Source organism: Trichomycterus rosablanca, chromosome 20 (genome assembly GCF_030014385.1).
Source record: "Trichomycterus rosablanca isolate fTriRos1 chromosome 20, fTriRos1.hap1, whole genome shotgun sequence".
NCBI classification, from domain to species: Eukaryota; Metazoa; Chordata; class Actinopteri; order Siluriformes; family Trichomycteridae; genus Trichomycterus; species Trichomycterus rosablanca.
This window is the reverse complement of record NC_086007.1, coordinates 13,781,434-13,799,642: the sequence shown is the minus strand read 5'-3', so window position 1 is coordinate 13,799,642 and position 18,209 is coordinate 13,781,434. Positions and strand designations below refer to the sequence as shown.

General features: G+C 39.9%; 1 protein-coding gene across 5 annotated transcripts in view; it reads right to left on the bottom strand.

Annotated features, from left to right (window-relative positions):
• Positions 1 to 18,209, bottom strand: part of bcas3 (BCAS3 microtubule associated cell migration factor) — a 409,318-nt gene that overhangs the window by 44,933 nt on the left and 346,176 nt on the right. Inside the window, exon 23 of one of the 5 annotated variants that reach the window (XM_063016960.1) lies at positions 1,635 to 1,833. The exons of 3 other annotated variants lie outside the window; for them this stretch is intronic. In XM_063016960.1, the coding sequence (XP_062873030.1) occupies positions 1,670 to 1,833 (164 nt within the window). In that variant the 3' untranslated portion in view covers positions 1,635 to 1,669. Of the gene's footprint in view, positions 1 to 1,634; positions 1,834 to 6,003; positions 6,269 to 18,209 lie in introns of those variants that run through there. One more of the 5 variants, XM_063016966.1, reaches the window with a different exon arrangement.

Genomic DNA, 18,209 nt, shown 5'->3' with positions numbered 1-18,209 from the left:
TATCCAGTGGCCAGTATGAGAGAATTGTACCCAAAACACCAAATTTAACAGCCCCTGCTCCCCATTTACACCTGGGACCTTGACACATGACACCAGGGAGGGACACCGACACATTTGGGCACAATTTGGACATGTTCACTGTGGGGTGTACTCACTTATGTTGCCAGCTATTTAGACATTAATGGCTATGTGTTGAGTTATTTTCAGAAGACAGTAAATCTACACTGCTATACAAGCTGTACACTGACTACTCTAAGTTATATCCAAGTTTCATGTCTATAGTGTTGTCCCATGAAAAGATATAATGAAATATTTGCAGAAATGTGAGGGGTGTACTCACTTTTGTGATACACTGTACCTGCTGTTTTAAAAGTTGGTACAATGAATAATCATTCCCTTAGATAAGAAATGCCACTCATTGTATATTCTAATGTACAGTGGCTACAGAAAGTATTAAGTCCCCTTTCACTTTTGTTCACTGTGGGTTTGATTTTCGCCACTTAATTACCCATAATAAAAGTAAAATTTTGCCTGAAATCTACTACTTTTGCCTGAAATCTAATCTATCCCCTTTGGCAAAAATTATAGCTTCAAGTCTTTTTGAATGTCTGTACAAGCTTTGAACACCTTGATTTGGGCTGTTTTTGCCATTCTGTATGCCATTCTTTCCTAGATCCTTTCAATCTTTGTCAGGTTGGATGGTGAGCTTCTGTAAAGTGCTGTCACCAGTATTATTTTGGCTATATTCTTAGGGCTATTGTCATATTACTAGCTAAACTGTTGCCCCAGTCTATGTTTGCCTGTGCTCTGGAAGAATTTTTAAGGATGTCCCTGTATTGCACGCATTCATCCATCCCTCTCCCTGTCCCGGCCACTGAGAAGCACCCCCATAGCATGATGCTGCCACCACTATATTTTACTGTAGGCCGCTATGTAGGTGATGTGCATTGCCTGTATACTGCCAGAGAAAGTGCTTGCTCTTCTGCTCAAGAAGTTCAGTTTCTATTTTATAAGACCAGAAAATCGTTTTATGTTGTCAGAGCACAACAAAGGTGCAAGGGGTGAACTGGTCTGAATTCTTTCTGAACCCACTGTAGTTTTTAAACTACAATAATTAGGATGTACACAAAAAGTGATTCTTAGTGCTTTACTTTGCAGTTAGGCACAACGTGTATTATTAAAGTCAGTCTCTTACAGATTATCTTTTATGTTTAAGGTGCACTGGATAGAACTAGTGACAATTAAGTTGGACACTGGCAGTTTAACATGGAAGTGAGATATGGTTGCGTTTAAGGGATGCCATCATGTCTTTTAAGGCAGATGTAAGCACAACAAAAAGTTTACCCCGCATGCCTATTATATACTTGCTTTGATAAATCTGTTTCAAAATGTACGTTTCACTGTGCTACAAAATATTTCTACACATTTTTAAGAGCAAGTTTGAAAATATTAACCTTTAAACTCTGCCAAACTCTTACACATTGTAATAATGTGTATGTGAACACAGCTTTGATACACTGTAAATTACAGTAAAAGAACCTCAACAATAAACATTGTGGCACATCAATTCACAGAAAAAGTAGCACAGTAGTTTTTTGGAAACAAACCCAAGTGTTTTTATATGAAGTGCATTCCAGGATGATTTCAATTTACGTACAGCAGGCTTAAGTCAGCACTGAATCATGTGTGATGGAAGCGGAGCTGATGATGCGCCCTGCTGAGTGAAGTAGGTAGAAATATTATAGCGACTTCCAAATTCTGCCACTGGTGACCTGAGGTGCCAAAATATTTGGTCTGCATGGCACTGGAACAACAGCATTAAGTTATCAGCGTCTATATTCCACAAGTACAGATGAGAGAATTGAGCAGCAAATATAAAAGAAAAAGTAAACATATACAGTAGTTATTATAGTATTATAGTTACTATAAAAATCTCAGTTATTATTGGTATCAAATGATCCAGTTATTTGAAATTTTAGGTCTAAAAGAATCAAAGGCCAACATAATATGTTTTTTTTTATAACTTACTTGCAAATTAATAGTAAATGTGTACCATTTATGTGTTTATTGACTATGCCCATTTTCAGAAAGTCGATCAAAATATCCATCTGTGCCTTTGGCAATGCACATAAGCTGTAAACAACATAGATAAAGATTCGGCTGAAATCTGCTGTTTAACAGAAAATACATTGTAATGCTCTTAGCTTAGTTACCATGTATCTACTTTTTTGTTTGGTTGGTTGATGTGTGATCATGTGATCAGGAAGCCATTCAGCCATCTCGGGCTTAGTGATCATCAGTGGGTTCTGAACTAACATCTAAAACACTGAGCCCTTAACAAACCACAACTAAGAGTGTACACGTGAGAGAGAGAGAGTTGAAGGGAGAATGGATGAGAGAGGAAGAGGTGGCGCTAGAGCTTCAGTCAACTGCTGCCATGATGCCTCAATTAGTTCAGTGTGATATCATCCTAAGCAAAACCTCAACCAGATCATAGCACAGCAACTCTAACAATCCCCCCACCCCAAAAAAGGGAGTAGAATATTAAAGAACGTTTACATTTACATTTTTATATGAAAGCTTTTTTTGGCAAAGTAAAGTTTGTGCTGGATCACCAGCTCAACTAAATTAGGAAAATGGGTGAGTAGAAGGATAAGTTGTAGAGATAGACAGAGAAAACGGTAATGATTTCAGTTTATGGTCTTGTTTGGACTGGATTTCGGTAGATATGTCCAATTCTAAAGCAAATTAGTGTTTTTTTTTCAATGTGGTATGCTGGCTTTTCATATTTATAAAGAGAAATTGTAGGACTCTGGGTTTATATATGAAAGATGCACTTCATTAAGACTTCATTGAAAATAATTGCTTTGCTAAGCTGCATCAAGCCTCCTAACACTATTATTAGATCTACATATTGCCAAAGTGTTGTGATGTAATACATTTGTTGTGCTGCCAACCCATTATAAAACACATATAATCCCAGATGTAAATGTTCTTCTAGGTGAAAACAAAGATCAACCAGATCAGACCAGATGATCAAAGGCGCACAAGACACAGAACAGAAAATGTCCTATCATTTTCCTTACTAAAACCATACCAAAAAAAAAAGCTGAAAAACATGTGCTAACCGAAGCCGGGGAAGATGCAAATCCAGGTCTAAGTAAGAAAAATGAGGCGGTTCGCTCCGTCATGCCGGCTGAAGGCCTGAGATTCTGAGGTTTACCTCCCATTGCAGCACACACATCAAAGACCTCAAGCTTAGCCCTGAGCTAGTGCTGCAGCCATGATGGAAAAACAACAACAGCACGCTCGGTTGGAGAAAATCACTGTCAGATTTGGACCAGGCCTCCTTTAGCCCTCTCTCTTGCCATTTCCTGTATTAGCTGTGGTCTGGGTGCTGAAATCTCCCATTATGTGGCCAGAAATACATGGATACCCAGTGCTTGTATATGTGTGTGCTGTGTGGTGAAAACCAGCTGGTAGTGTGGTGATTTCCAGTCTAAGATCTATCCGGCCGAGACGCTGATGAAATTGCGGCCTGCAACGAGCACACATCATACACACCCAGGCATTACACGTTTATCCAGGCCTGGCAGTGTCCTGATTAGAGCTGGATCGGTGCTCAGTGCTCGGTTCCAGACGGCAGCCTCACTCCAATTACCACAGCGTTTAACACAGGCTCTGTTTAGGTCTTCATCTAGAAAATACTTCTGACTTGCCACAAATAACAGCAAGTCTTTAAATAAAAGCCCTACTTACATGTTTAAATAAAAGTGGCTATAAATACCCACTGGACTGGGGAATAAAATAAATGTACAAATTTGCAAACTGGCCTTATTGTTTAGAACAGAAACTTAGAATTGTCTGTTAACACATCTGCTTCTGAGAGGTGTAGCGGTCACGCACCATTGCCCATCTTCTTCTGTGCTGGCAGCGGAAACGTGAGGAGGCCCTTAGGCAAAGCGGCTCCATCCTGCTCTTCACACTCTGCTGCTGGGACTGATGGGCATTATGGGAGTGCTTGTTCACAAGCTCTGGGTCATTAGGAGTAATCGTGCAGACCTTTCTCAACCTGGACATCCCTAAGGGTTAAAGCTAAGTTCCTCATTGCTCCCAAAATGCAGTCGGAGAACAAACACTTATAACAGCTGGATCCAAATTCTAAACAGCCAGTTATCATTTATATTAAATACAACAGAAAATTAACATTGTGATAAGCTGTGATGAGTTTCATATAGTTATGATGTCATAATGTGGTCAAAAATAGTACAAAGGGGGAAAAAAATGTGGAATGTGCCAACATGGTATTCCATATGATTATAGAATTAAGTCAGTGACGTAAAAATACCCCATTTGGTCAAATAAAAATACAATTTTTGACCTATTATCAAGGTCGCTGAGCATTACCACAAAGTCCAGATCTGCTGTATCCTTACTAGGTCAAATTGGATAAATGATATGATGAACATGACAAGTTCCCCACAAGACTGAAAAAGCAGCATCTCGAAAGCACCGAGTCAGACTGGCTTGTTTACATTCCTTTCTCTAGTGCTCCTACAGACATCCCACCAAGAACCGTTTACTCCACCACAATCATCACTGATTGCAAATAAAAACATGCCAGATTCTATTGCTGAATGGCTAGCATCTTATGATACTGTGGTTCTAATGGAAAACACAATCTGCTGCTGTTGTTAATCTTGTAACCACTAGAGATGAGATTCAATCCTATGCACATTTTAAAAGGTTTAAACTTTAGTCATTTTCGTTTTGTAGAATTCTCAGCAAAAACATTAGCATGATGTACATATTGGGTGTGTTCGAAAACCTAGGAAGCTGCCTTGCTGTCTTACTGCCTACATAGGCAGCTGCCTAAGTAGACAGGATTCTAATAAGTCATCTACTTATTATTCAAAAGCACTACTTAGCAATGACATCGGTTTTCACTTACTAAGCTAACACAGTTAGCCTCATGCCATTTAAACCAATGGGATGAGGTGGCACAACGCGCTAGCATGTCAACTATTATCTCCCTCCGTGTACCGAAAACTTGTCCCTGACAAGCCCAAACTTGCAATTAAATACACTTGTACACCTTTATACAAATTAAAAACCAATGATAATTTATTTTCATTTGAAAATAAGCATATATTTGTTATCTTTTTCGTATTTCCTATTTAAAGGAAAAAATTGATTTGAAATGCAATTTTAAGCACTTTAACTAAACTAGACTAGGTACTAGACTAGTAATCAGAGGGTTGACGGTTCAAGCCCCACCACTGCCAATTTGCCACTGTTGGACCCCTGAGCAATGCCCTTAACCCTCAATTGCATGAATTGTATTCAATAATAATTGTAAGTCGCTTTGAATAAAAGCGTGTACTAAATGCCATAAACGTAAATGTAAAATCAACAAAAAATTATATGAAACACACCCCAACAAACAGCAAACCAAAGACACACCCAGAAAATCATTCAGACCAAGTTATTCACTTTAGATGCCAAACTGGCCACACCAGACAAACGCACCAGCACTTAATAAGATCAGAGAATCCCCCAATCTAAGAGACTTGTCAAACATCCATCACAGTAAAACATATCCTGATTGAATTCCTCAAATACAACTACACTTAGCCAAAATAATAAAAAAAATCCTCACAAGACAATACAGAGACAATCCTTAAGTTGCTTGTAAGACTAATGAAAGACTAACACCAAAAAAAACAACTGCTAACAAGAATAACTATTTAAAATGCCCATCCGACCATTAATAACAAATGGCAAACATGGCATTAAAACTCAAACAAATCAAGCACTTTTACTAAAAATTTTTTTCCAAATACATTAAAATACCTCCAACAACGTCAGATTTCAGACTAGACTACAAAATCAAAAACTATTTTTTTTTCTTAGTGAGACACATGATCTGTTTTTATGCATTAACTTCCTTTAATAGTTAAAGTTTGATCATATTATGTTTAAGATGAGATGACTGTCCCGTACTGGGCTGTCCGACTCTATGCCTATATATCACGTCTCATGCGGTGCTGTGCCTCCTTCCCTGCTGTGCAAATTTGTCCAATTAGCCATGGCCCCACGGGGTGGAATTCAGTGTGAAATGGGGCTGCCACTATCCAAACATTGAGCGACAATAAAGCGAATTTCACAGACATGCTGATCTCCTGCCCATCACCAAGAGGACGACAGAGGTGAAGGGCAATGGTAATCCCTCTTATTCCTCCATCACTTTAGCATCAAAGGGTTCAGCCTGTTGACAAAATTTACACCATGAATAGAGCAAAAACAAATACAACACCCAGTATGTTTAAATGTACAGCGTCGTCTCATCACCAACGATAGTGCACCTAGTTATAAGCATAAACAAAGCTATATTAAATATGTTAATAGGAGACAAAATGTTTTACTAAATAAATAAATAAATGTGTGAAATTGGTGCAGTGGTAGCTCAGTGGTTAAGGTACTTGACTAGTAATCAGAAGGTTGCCAGTTCAAGCCCCACCACCACAAAGTTGTCACTGTTGGGCCCCTGAGCAAGGCTCTCAATGCTTAATTGTTCAAATTGTATTCGATGATAATTGTAAGTCACTTTGTTTTTATTATTAAAGACACTAGTCACTGGTTGGAAAGCTTTATGCACTTAAATTCGATGGCACATAAATAGAAAACACTACAGTTACACAGTGAACAAAATGCAATAAGCTGCACTATAATCATCTGAGGATGGCATGATGTGTAGGGCTGTCGCCTTATAGCAGGAAAAGCCTGGGTTTGAGTCCCAGGTCAGGCGACAAGGGTCGTTTCTGTGTGAAGTTTGTGTGTGTCAATGTGGGTTTACTCCAGGTTTTCCGGTTTCCTCCCACAGTCCAAAGACATCCAGTCAGGCCAACTAGAGCTACAAAAGTTAGGGTGTGTGTGTGTGAATGTGTGTGTATTTCTGCCCTGTGATGAAGGACCCGTCCATTGAATGAATGAATGAATGAATACATCTCTATAAACTGATCTGTTTGGTTTGCCTGTGGATTGCAGGAACTTAATGATAAATTCAAGCATTAAATAAAGACTATATTTCTTATTCATTGCTTACAATCCACTGCATGTGAAAATTACCCAACCAGCAACACCAAAATAAGAAGCTCTGTGTGGCTGGGAAAACACTTGAGACCACTAAGCTTGACTAATGGATTAATGTTGCAGACTCTAAATTCCTGATTTACCAAGATCCCAAAATAATTGCACTACTTTGCTGGTACAGACTAAAATTGTTGTTATTAAATTTCTTGTAAGCCTTCTTGTAGTGTTATTTTTTGTCTGCATGATATATTCTTAATACATATGGTATAACTGTATTTACAGTATATACTTTACCTGTTTACATTTTTTACATGTAACAGACATATGGTACAAGCAACTTTTTTGTGACTAAACAATTAACATTAATACTCAAAAAAATGCTTACATTTAGTGTTTTCTGAGAATATTCTGGATTCTGATAAACACACAGCAATTTAGGTTGTAATTTTCTTTGTTAAATATGTGTTGAAGGTTTAACAATGTCACATTCAAAGCCTTGTCTCCCATGTTCAAGTAGATCATAATTATAGGTAGACCTAGGTACTTTAATTACATCCTACCATCTGGAGAAATGTTTCATCCAAATCTGAATCTACATACATATAGTTAAGGTTAAGTTTGTATAGGTTCAAAATTGATTAAACAATTCATATATTGCTAAGACCAGGCATTATGACATCCATAATTCTAAACATGCAAGGGTGGTAAAATAATTCCTCTTTTTATGTTCCTAATGAAACAAGTCATAGTGATTCTAATGATGCTAATCTTCTGTCCCCACCTTCAGACCTGCTCCTGTCCTTCTAGGATTCTCCTCCCAAACATATCCAAGACTGTTCTGATATAGTGAAATTTAAATCCCTGATTAAGACTCACTTGTTTAAAACTGCTTTTAGCCAGTGATTTGTAATTTTATTTGATTTATTTATTTAGTTGTAATGTATTGCTACAGTTTTTGTGTTGTGTTCCTGATATTGTATCTTTTGTAAGGGACAAAAGATTAAAGGTACTGAACTAGTAATCAAAAGGTCGCTGGTTCAAGCCGCCAGGTGCCAGGTTTCCACTGTTAGGCCCTTGAGCAGGGCCCTTAACCCTCAATTACTTAGACTGTATACTGTCACAGTACTGTAAGTCGCTGTGGATAAAAGCATCTGCTAAATGCCAAAAATGTAAATGTAAAGCATCTTTGAATATTCTGAAAAGTGAAAAAATTTTCATTTTTGGCATTTAGCAGACGCCTTTATCCAAAGCGACTTACAGTATACAGTCTGAGCAATTGAGGGTTAAGCCTTGCTCAAGGGCCCAACAGTTGCTACCTGGCAGTGGAGGGGCTTGAACCAGCGACCTTCTGATTACTAGTCCAGTACCGCAACCGCTAGGCAACCGCTAGGCAACCGCTAGGCCACGGCTTGCCATTATTAGATCCTTAAACTATTGGATTAACAATGAATTGCCGGTGACTGCCAGAGAAATTTAAACAATCATATGAGTACAGCCAGTACAAGGTTTAACTCACACACACACAGACACATTTATTTAGATTTACTTACACTAAATTAAAGTAACCAATCCTGAGTGACATGTTTTGGGAGGATTTTACAGTAATAGGTTTGAGCCACAGACATGAACTGACACCAAATATCTGGACAGGTGCTCGGTGGAAAACACTGTTCTTTTTTTCTACAGGATTTATGTAGGTTAGCAGGGAAAGAGGAGCGAGACAAAGAAAAAGCATTTACATCCAGGTTATTTTGACAAATCCGTGTTATCTGGTCAAATAAATCCGCCTAACCTCATAGTAATGTCTTGGGGAGTGAAAGAGATTAATAAGGAACTGCTCCAAAGGCTTTAGAGCAGTTAAGATTCTTAACCCATTTAACCTTCTTTGGAGCACAATCAAATCAGGATATGAGAAACAATCGCCGCTCCTCCACATGAGAGCAACTAGAAACATCTATTATATTCATCTAGTCAGTGTGCAGTGTGCTTTTTGTGCTTTTTGTGCTTTTAGGTCAGTGCCATGACAGAATGAGCTAAGATGCATGAGAAACATCACTAAGCAAATTAAGTAAAGCAGCACAGATGTTAAGCCATGACAGTTAATCATGTACTGGCATTGTTTTTTCATATCATGCAAGGTTTTATGGCTTGGTGGAGAACAGACAGTGTAGTCCTGCTCTTTCTCTCCAAGACCCCCACAAAACCTATCCATATTTTAATACATATTTTAATCCATATTTTTATATTTATATTTTACATTTTTATATTATTTAATTAATATTCATATATTTAATTTAGATAATTCATATTAAAATCTTTTTTTTAATAAATACTTTTTTTTTTTTCATTTTTAGAATAAAAAACAGCTTCAGGTGCCACCTGATAAATATTTTCAAGCCTTTTTAAATATGATGAACGTTTTTTCATATAACAATCATTAATTTTTAGCATTTCAATTTAGCTATTTATTAAATCAGAAGGAGGAACAATGTAAAATGATTATAATTTAGCATGCTAAGAAACAGCGTAACAGGCAATACATCTTAGTTCCAGGTCACATGCAGCTCATAGTGGAGCTCAAGATTTAATACATAACATAAGGAAGGTAATGGATTAATGGTCTGAGTTTGGTATTAAAGGTTAGTAAAAGACTCCATGTAGGGATTTTGGGTGGTGCAGCAGTCTATTACACTACCCTACCACCACTGAGACCTGGGTTTGAATCTCAGTGGTACTGTTGGCCGGCCGAATGTCTACACAGTCATTATTGGCTATGGCTGATACTGTCCGAAGAACTGCGATTGACTGATGCCTAACTGCCCAGACACTGAGAACAATAAAGAAGTTAATGAAATTAAAATAAAAAGTTGATTGATGTCAATTTTTATCAAAATATTACATTGTTACATATATAAACATATTAAATATATATATATATATATATATATATATATACAGTGTATCACAAAAGTGAGTACACCCCTCACATTTCTGCAGATATTTAAGTATATCTTTTCATGGGACAACACTGACAAAATGACACTTTGAGACAATGAAAAGTAGTCTGTGTGCAGCTTATATAACAGTGTAAATTTATTCTTCCCTCAAAATAACTCAATATACAGCCATTAATGTCTAAACCACCGGCAACAAAAGTGAGTACACCCCTAAGAGACTACACCCCTAAATGTCCAAATTGAGCACTGCTTGTCATTTTCCCTCCAAAATGTCATGTGATTTGTTAGTGTTACTAGGTCTCAGGTGTGCATAGGGAGCAGGTGTGTTCAATTTAGTAGTACAGCTCTCACACTCTCTCATACTGGTCACTGAAAGTTCCAACATGGCACCTCATGGCAAAGAACTCTCTGAGGATCTTAAAAGACGAATTGTTGCGCTACATGAAGATGGCCAAGGCTACAAGAAGATTGCCAACACCCTGAAACTGAGCTGCAGCACAGTGGCCAAGATCATCCAGCGTTTTAAAAGAGCAGGGTCCACTCAGAACAGACCTCGCGTTGGTCGTCCAAAGAAGCTGAGTGCACGTGCTCAGCGTCACATCCAACTGCTGTCTTTGAAAGATAGGTGCAGGAGTGCTGTCAGCATTGCTGCAGAGATTGAAAAGGTGGGGGGTCAGCCTGTCAGTGCTCAGACCATACGCCGCACACTACATCAAATTGGTCTGCATGGCTGTCACCCTAGAAGGAAGCCTCTTCTGAAGTCTCTACACAAGAAAGCCCGCAAACAGTTTGCTGAAGACATGTCAACAAAGGACATGGATTACTGGAACCATGTCCTATGGTCTGATGAGACCAAGAATAATTTGTTTGGTTCAGATGGTCTCAAGCATGTGTGGCGGCAATCAGGTGAGGAGTACAAAGATAAGTGTGTCATGCCTACAGTCAAGCATGGTGGTGGGAATGCCATGGTCTGGGGATGCATGAGTGCAGCAGGTGTTGGGGAGTTACATTTCATTGAGGGACACATGAACTCCAATATGTACTGTGAAATACTGAGCAGAGCATGATCCCCTCCCTCCAGAAACTGGGTCGCAGGGCAGTGTTCCAGCATGATAATGACTCCAAACACACCTCTAAGACGACCACTGCTTTATTGAAGAGGCTGAGGGTAAAGGTGATGGACTGGCCAAGCATGTCTCCAGACCTAAACCCAATAGAACATCTTTGGGGCATCCTCAAGCGGAAGGTGGAGGAGCGCAAAGTCTCGAATATCCGCCAGCTCCGTGATGTCGTCATGGAGGAGTGAAAAAGCATTCCAGTGGCAACCTGTGAAGCTCTGGTAAACTCCATGCCCAGGAGAGTTAAGGCAGTTCTGGGAAATAATGGTGGCCACACAAAATATTGACACTTCAGGAACTTTCACTAAGGGGTGTACTCACTTTTGTTGCCGGTGGTTTAGACATTAATGGCTGTATATTGAGTTATTTTGAGGGAAGAATAAATTTACACTGTTATATAAGCTGCACACAGACTACTTTTCATTGTGTCAAAGTGTCATTTTGTTAGTGTTGTCAAATGAAAAGATATACTTAAATATCTGCAGAAATGTGAGGGGTGTACTCACTTTTGTGATACACTGTATATATATATGAGTAGCTCAGCGTTGTCTTTAAATACAAAAACAAACCACGAATCAACAGAAGAGTGTTCATTTGTAGTTCTAAACATATTTAGGGTGTTTTTTACCCACTTTCTGTCTCTCCCACGATGTTATTCCTCTATTCTACAACGTCAATTACACGCAAATGGACCTTATGCAAATTAGGCGATGATGTCATTTAGCGACTTCTAGCGACTTTTAGGACAGCCAATAGCTACTTTCCTTACTGAGGAGTTGGCAACACTGTAAAAGACGTCTTACACCCGAGATATGAGCGCTTTAGTATCACGATCAACATTCAGCTTTAGTAAGGACTAGGAATCTAGAGAATCTAAAAAACATGGTTCAAAGTTCTGTAACACTGCTTAAAAATTTAGCAAGACAAAGACTAGCATTTATAATGCATTACAGATATTTCAGTGCTGTACCACTATATTTGATTTGTAGCTCATATTGTGTTGCCTCCTTGCTGAGCATTACTGATCCATAGAGAAATAGTTTGATCTAGCACTGAACGAAAATGGCCTACACTACTTCTAGCATATGTGTTTCTGTACAGTCACAATATAAAACAATGATCGACTTGGGGACAAAGGTATAAAACAGCCGTAGAAAGCAGCACAAGCTGTTCTGTGATGTTTGTGGCTGTACGTTTTTGTTTTTTTAAGCCTTAGCTGTATAGCTTTCCTTTTTGCTTCATTTCTCCTGTCTTTGACCTATCTGCTTTCAGCAATCTAGTTCTAAAAGTGCAGAGCAAGGGCACCGTACTTCAGCATGGTGGCTTTTTGATGTGGCATGTGTGTTTTTGTTCCTGGAGAGCCGTACATAATGAAACATCAAAGGCCCGGCATGAACCTTATGAAGGCCAGGCAGAGAGGACACTTAAATCATGGGCGCTGCTAAAATCCAAAGTCAGCATCAGCCCCTCACTAGCCCTCTCTAATGAAGATCAGCCTACCTCTGTCTGTATACCTCACTCTGACGCCCCCCCCCCCAACACCCACACACCACACTATTACACAAGTCCCCAAGCCCGTTTCTGAAATTGCTGTATTTAGGGCTAGAAAATAGCCACTTCATCATCTTTGCAAACAGGGTTTTGAAAAAGTACTTAATTAAACAAATCGATGCTAATAAAGCCAGGGAGACCTGGTAAGAAATAACAGATGTTTGATCTTTCTTAACAGCAGGCATTTAAATATTAAAGAAAAATCCCATTTATGTCACTGAACGTGAAATACTGGAGCTCATCAGCATGATAAAGTGTCTCATAAAGCTGTTGACTGCATTATTAAAAACACTCCTCTGTCATAGTGCTTCATGGACAGAAAACACCACACACAATCTGTTTGAGATGAAAGAATAGTGTCAGCTTTAATAAATCAATGAAGAAAATGATTTGGCAAGTTTAATACATGCAGGAGAATATTGTTCTAATAAACTCTTACATAAAACTAATTCTCCAGAATTACACTACAGATTAAAATGTAGTCTTTTGTCATTTACTTCATTAAAACTGACATTTCATTGTACTCTATGTTCACACTGGCAGCGATTTTTTGCCTCTTGTCGCCTGAATTGCTGATCGCTCATCGCCCTCTGTTCACACCGGAAGCATCATCATCACTCATGATACTTTAACTGATGCCAAGCAAAAAATGACAGTGCAGTGTACTTCACAAATCATATTCCTTTTGACCCAGTTTTTTACCACAAATCAGACATGTTCCCTCTAAAAATAAAATTCATGGAGTAAAATTGCTCGCCTAGTCAATCGTTGGGTGTGTTTGAAAACCTAGTGCGCTCTCTACATAGACAGCATGTTACGTCATCCTATGAGCGCTCCAGAGAATTAGGCTGTTCAAAATCCTAGATGCCTTGAAATGCTCCCTAGTAAGGTATCTTAAAATTTAAACAGCATTTTGACAAAATAACGAGTGAGCATCTGATGCTGTATAAATTATCATTGATTTTTAATTTGTATAAAAGTCATTGACAATTTAATCATTTTCATTACATGGAGGGAGATGTTATTTGACATGCTAGCTCATTGTACCACCTCATCCCATTGGTTTGAATGGCATGATGCTAACTGTGTTAGCTTAGTAAGTGAAAACCGATGTAATCGCTGTCTAAGTAGTGCGTTCGAATAATCTGCCTTATAAGTCGATGGCTTAGTAGAATCCTCTCTACTTAGGAAGCTGCCTATGTAGACAGTAAGACAGAAGGGCAGCTCACTAGGTTTTCGAACAGACCTGTTGTCTGTGCAGGCAACGTGACAAGAAAACAGTGTTTGTTATTTGCGATTAACACCGCAACACTGAGTTTCTCTTCCATCTCTAATAGGAACTATTAACTAGGAACCAAAAACGGAGTGTACCGTTTCACAGTGGCGGAGATATAGCATATACTGTTCTGTTCAATGTTCAGGCGTTATTGGTAATCACCACATTGCTTTGCATCTAGTATGCATAAGTTAAACTTTGCTCGAACTTTTTCGCATTGCAGACTCCGCCCACTTTGCGTCGCCAATGTTCACAATGCTTCGCCGGATATTGCCAGCTCTAATTTACATTTACGGCATTCGCAGATGCTTTTATCCAAAGCGACTTACAGTACTGTGACAGTATATTGTCTAAGCAATTAAGGGTTAAGGGCCTTGCTCAAGGGCCCAACAGTGACAACCTGGCAGTGTTGGGGCTTGAACCAGTGACCTTTCAATTACTAGTCCAGCACCTTAACCACTAGGCTACAACTGCTACCAGTCTGAACATAAGGTAAGTCTACTAAATAATTCAAACATACAAGGTTAAGAAATGAAATGCCTAGTTGAATTTAATGTCAATGCAGTTCAATATTACCAAAGTTAACTAAAATCATTAAAGTCATTAAAAGATCACAGAAAAAATATTATTTAGGGGGCATATTTTCTATCACTGCAGTGCTGAAAGAAGAAAACAGCATACTGGAATCAATCTGTTTTTCGCCACGTACATATACTACGTTAGCATGTACAACCAACTGCCAACATGCCGACAACAGCAAGAAAGCACACACACTGTTCAAACCCAGCCACAGCTCTGCCGCCACCTTGACATGTGCATGTATCAGCCTGGCTCCCTGGTCTAATATTTCCTTAATGTAATGGAGTTTGATCTGGGGTGTCGGATGTCCGATATTGTGCTGTGTTATTAGCGTAAAGAGCGCTGAGGGGCTCTCGGGTTGAGGCAGGCAACCCTCTCTACCCCCTGCTTCGGCACTACACACCGTTGTTAAAGGTTGTCTGTACAGACCAATAACCAGAGACGAATCTCCACTGACAGAGAATCGTGCAAACTGATACACTCCCACCGAGCTGGGCTGACAACGTCTCCGGACACTGGATACTGATGAAGAGCATCAGCGCCGAGTCCCGGTGGACTACCATTCCTAGAGCACACACACAATCTGAATAATAGTAGTCAGGCAGTAGTCAGGCGGGGAGATTTTCTAGCCTTCTTGCCTCATATGTTATATCTGTTTACACATGTCTTTTACGTGAGTTGACGTTTGTATGTTATGTTCTAGTACTTTCCTTAGACTTGTACTAAACTTAGATCCAGCAAATAGTTGCCTGTTGCACATTGTTCTGGTATGCATACATCTATTTTATTCCCACTGAAGTCCAAAGACCATCTATGTTGTGCTATCAACAAAGAGTCAATTAGGAATCAATTTGCCCTTTTTATTGAAAAAGAACAGACTCATTCGCTGATGTGAATCAGTGGGCGGGAGAACGGGTACAGGAATTACCTCTACCCAAGGTTGACGATCACATGCAAATGGGGTAATCACACCAACTATGTACATGCTTACAAAAATGGTACTAACACAAAAACACAAATATGAGTCGATTCCTCTAATACAACTCTGCCCTCAGGGAAGACCGAGCCCAATAGCCACCACATGTAGGCAGAGTGCACCCTGGGAAAATAATATGGTGCTTTGTTTACATTGGGGGACGTATCAGGTCAGATTGATGACTTCTTCAGCATCAGAACTAGACCTAGATCTGAGCCCTGGCTTAAATTTTGTTAGTTCTCCAACAGAGGTAGCTCAGCGTTTAGTTAGAGGACTAGTATTGAGAAGGTTGCCAGTGTTAGGCCCCTGATCAAGGCCCTTAACCCTCAATTGCTTGAACTGTATTCATTCATAATTGTAAGTCTACTAAATACTGTGAGCAACATCTTGCCTTGCATTTTGTATTTGTATAACTGCAGTCAACCACTTAACTCGATATTTAATAGCACTGCTATTTTTCCTTACTTCAAGTCATGGTGAAGGTCAAGCGATAGGCTACTCTTTCTCTGACCTCAAAGTTCAAACTGTCCCAGACAAAACATCCTGCACGGCTCTAGTAGATTCAGTTCCCACCAGTCAGGCGATTCCCACAAGAGACACGGAGACAACACCACTCCCAGCTCTAATTGATGAATCTGTGAGTAGTAGGTCAGACAGAGATGGACTGACTCATACTCCAGTGGCAGTGGTATCTGGGTGCACTTTGCCCTCTCTGTACGTGTGATAAGCGGAGGCTACACTGCAGCCCCGGAGCTTCTGTGGGATAATGGATGAGCCACTGGATTGTTGCTGACAGCCTTGAAAACATTTGGCCTGAATTTTCAGGCGTACAGCTCTGTCACTGCCTACTGAATCTGGATATCGGCATGTGCCCTGGCTACCTGAACCAGTCTCCAGCTGCTCAGACAGTTTACACTGAGTGGGACGACAACTGCAACAGCTGGCAGGGGATTAGGTGGGTAGAACCAACCAGTGCTGCCTAGTCCACAGGGTCACAGCAAGCCATGGCCAGGCACAGCACCTGTCACTAGCACTGGTAGAAGTCCACCTTTTACAGGCTCCTCAGTATGCCGATAGGTTGAACGGAACACTATTCACACCCGTCAAAGACCCAGGGAGGACTGTTTTCATTTTGTAGCTTGAAAATTAAGACTAATGGACTTTTCTGGAAAGTATGATTTAATGTTCAGTGAGCTCCCTGAGATCAGTGGGATTTTAATGCTACTTATCAACACATGCAGCCATCGATTTTACAGTATGATCCACTGGGTAAAGCTCAAAATCCCCTAGAGAACAATTTAGCCCAAATGTAAATGGACAGTGACCATTTATCTTTACAGATTTTGGCACAAAAATTACCCAGTCAGTTCGAGCCTTACGGTTTAACTTAATATCATATAAGGAATACATTTTTGCATTTGGAGCTAAAGGTTGTATGAATTTTTGTATACAAAATAAATTATACTCTTCCAACTATGGCGATGGCTGGCAAGGTCTCCTTGTAAAGTCCATTAAACATGGTTTGACATGTTTGCCAGAAATGGCCTGGTGGGAAGTGTGAATGGCCAGCACAAAGTCCTAAACTCAACCCTATTTAACACCTTTGGGATAAACTGGAATGTCAACTGTGAGCTAGGCTTTCTCCGCATCAGTGCCTGACTTCACAAGACTTTTACTGGCTAAATGGGCAGAATGAAAAGACACACTGCCAAATCTTACAAAGTTTTCACCCTGTTCTTCAAAGGTCAGGACCCCCACAGGACCAGTAGGTATTATTTGGGTGGTAGGTCATTCTCAGCACTGCAGTGACACTGACATGGTGGTGGTGTGTTAGTGTGCATTGTGCTGGTATGAGTGGATAAGACACAGCAGCGCTCATGGAGTTTTTAAACACCTCACTGTCACTGTTGGACTGAGAATAGTCCACCAACCAAAAATATCCAGCCAACAGCGTTCCGTGGGCAGCATCCTATGACCACTGATGAAGGTCTAGAAGATGACCAACTCAAACAGCAGCAACAGATGAGCGATCATCTCTGACTTTACATCTACAAGGTGGACCAACTACAGGGGTTGGACAAAATAACTGAAACACCTGTCATTTTAGTGTGGGAGGTTTCATGGCTAAATTGGACCAGTCTGGTGGCCAATCTTCATTAATTGCACATTGCACCAGTAAGAGCAGAGTGTGAAGGTTCAATTAGCAGGGTAAGAGCACAGTTTTGCTCAAAATATTGCAATGCACACAACATTATGGGTGACATACCAGAGTTCAAAAGAGGACAAATTGTTGGTGCACGTCTTGCTGGCACATCTGTGACCAAGACAGCAAGTCTTTGTGATGTATCAAGAGCCACGGTATCCAGGGTAATGTCAGCATACCACCAAGAAGGACAAACCACATCCAACAGGATTAACTGTGGACGCAAGAGGAAGCTGTCTGAAAGGGATGTTTGGGTGCTAACCCGGATTTGTATCCAAAAAACATAAAACCACGGCTGCCCAAATCACGGCAGAATTAAATGTGCACCTCAACTCTCCTGTTTCCACCAGAACTGTCCGTCGGGAGCTCCACAGGGTCGATATACACGGCCGGGCTGCTATAGCCAAACCTTTGGTCACTCGTGCCAATGCCAAACGTCGGTTTCAATGGTGCAAGG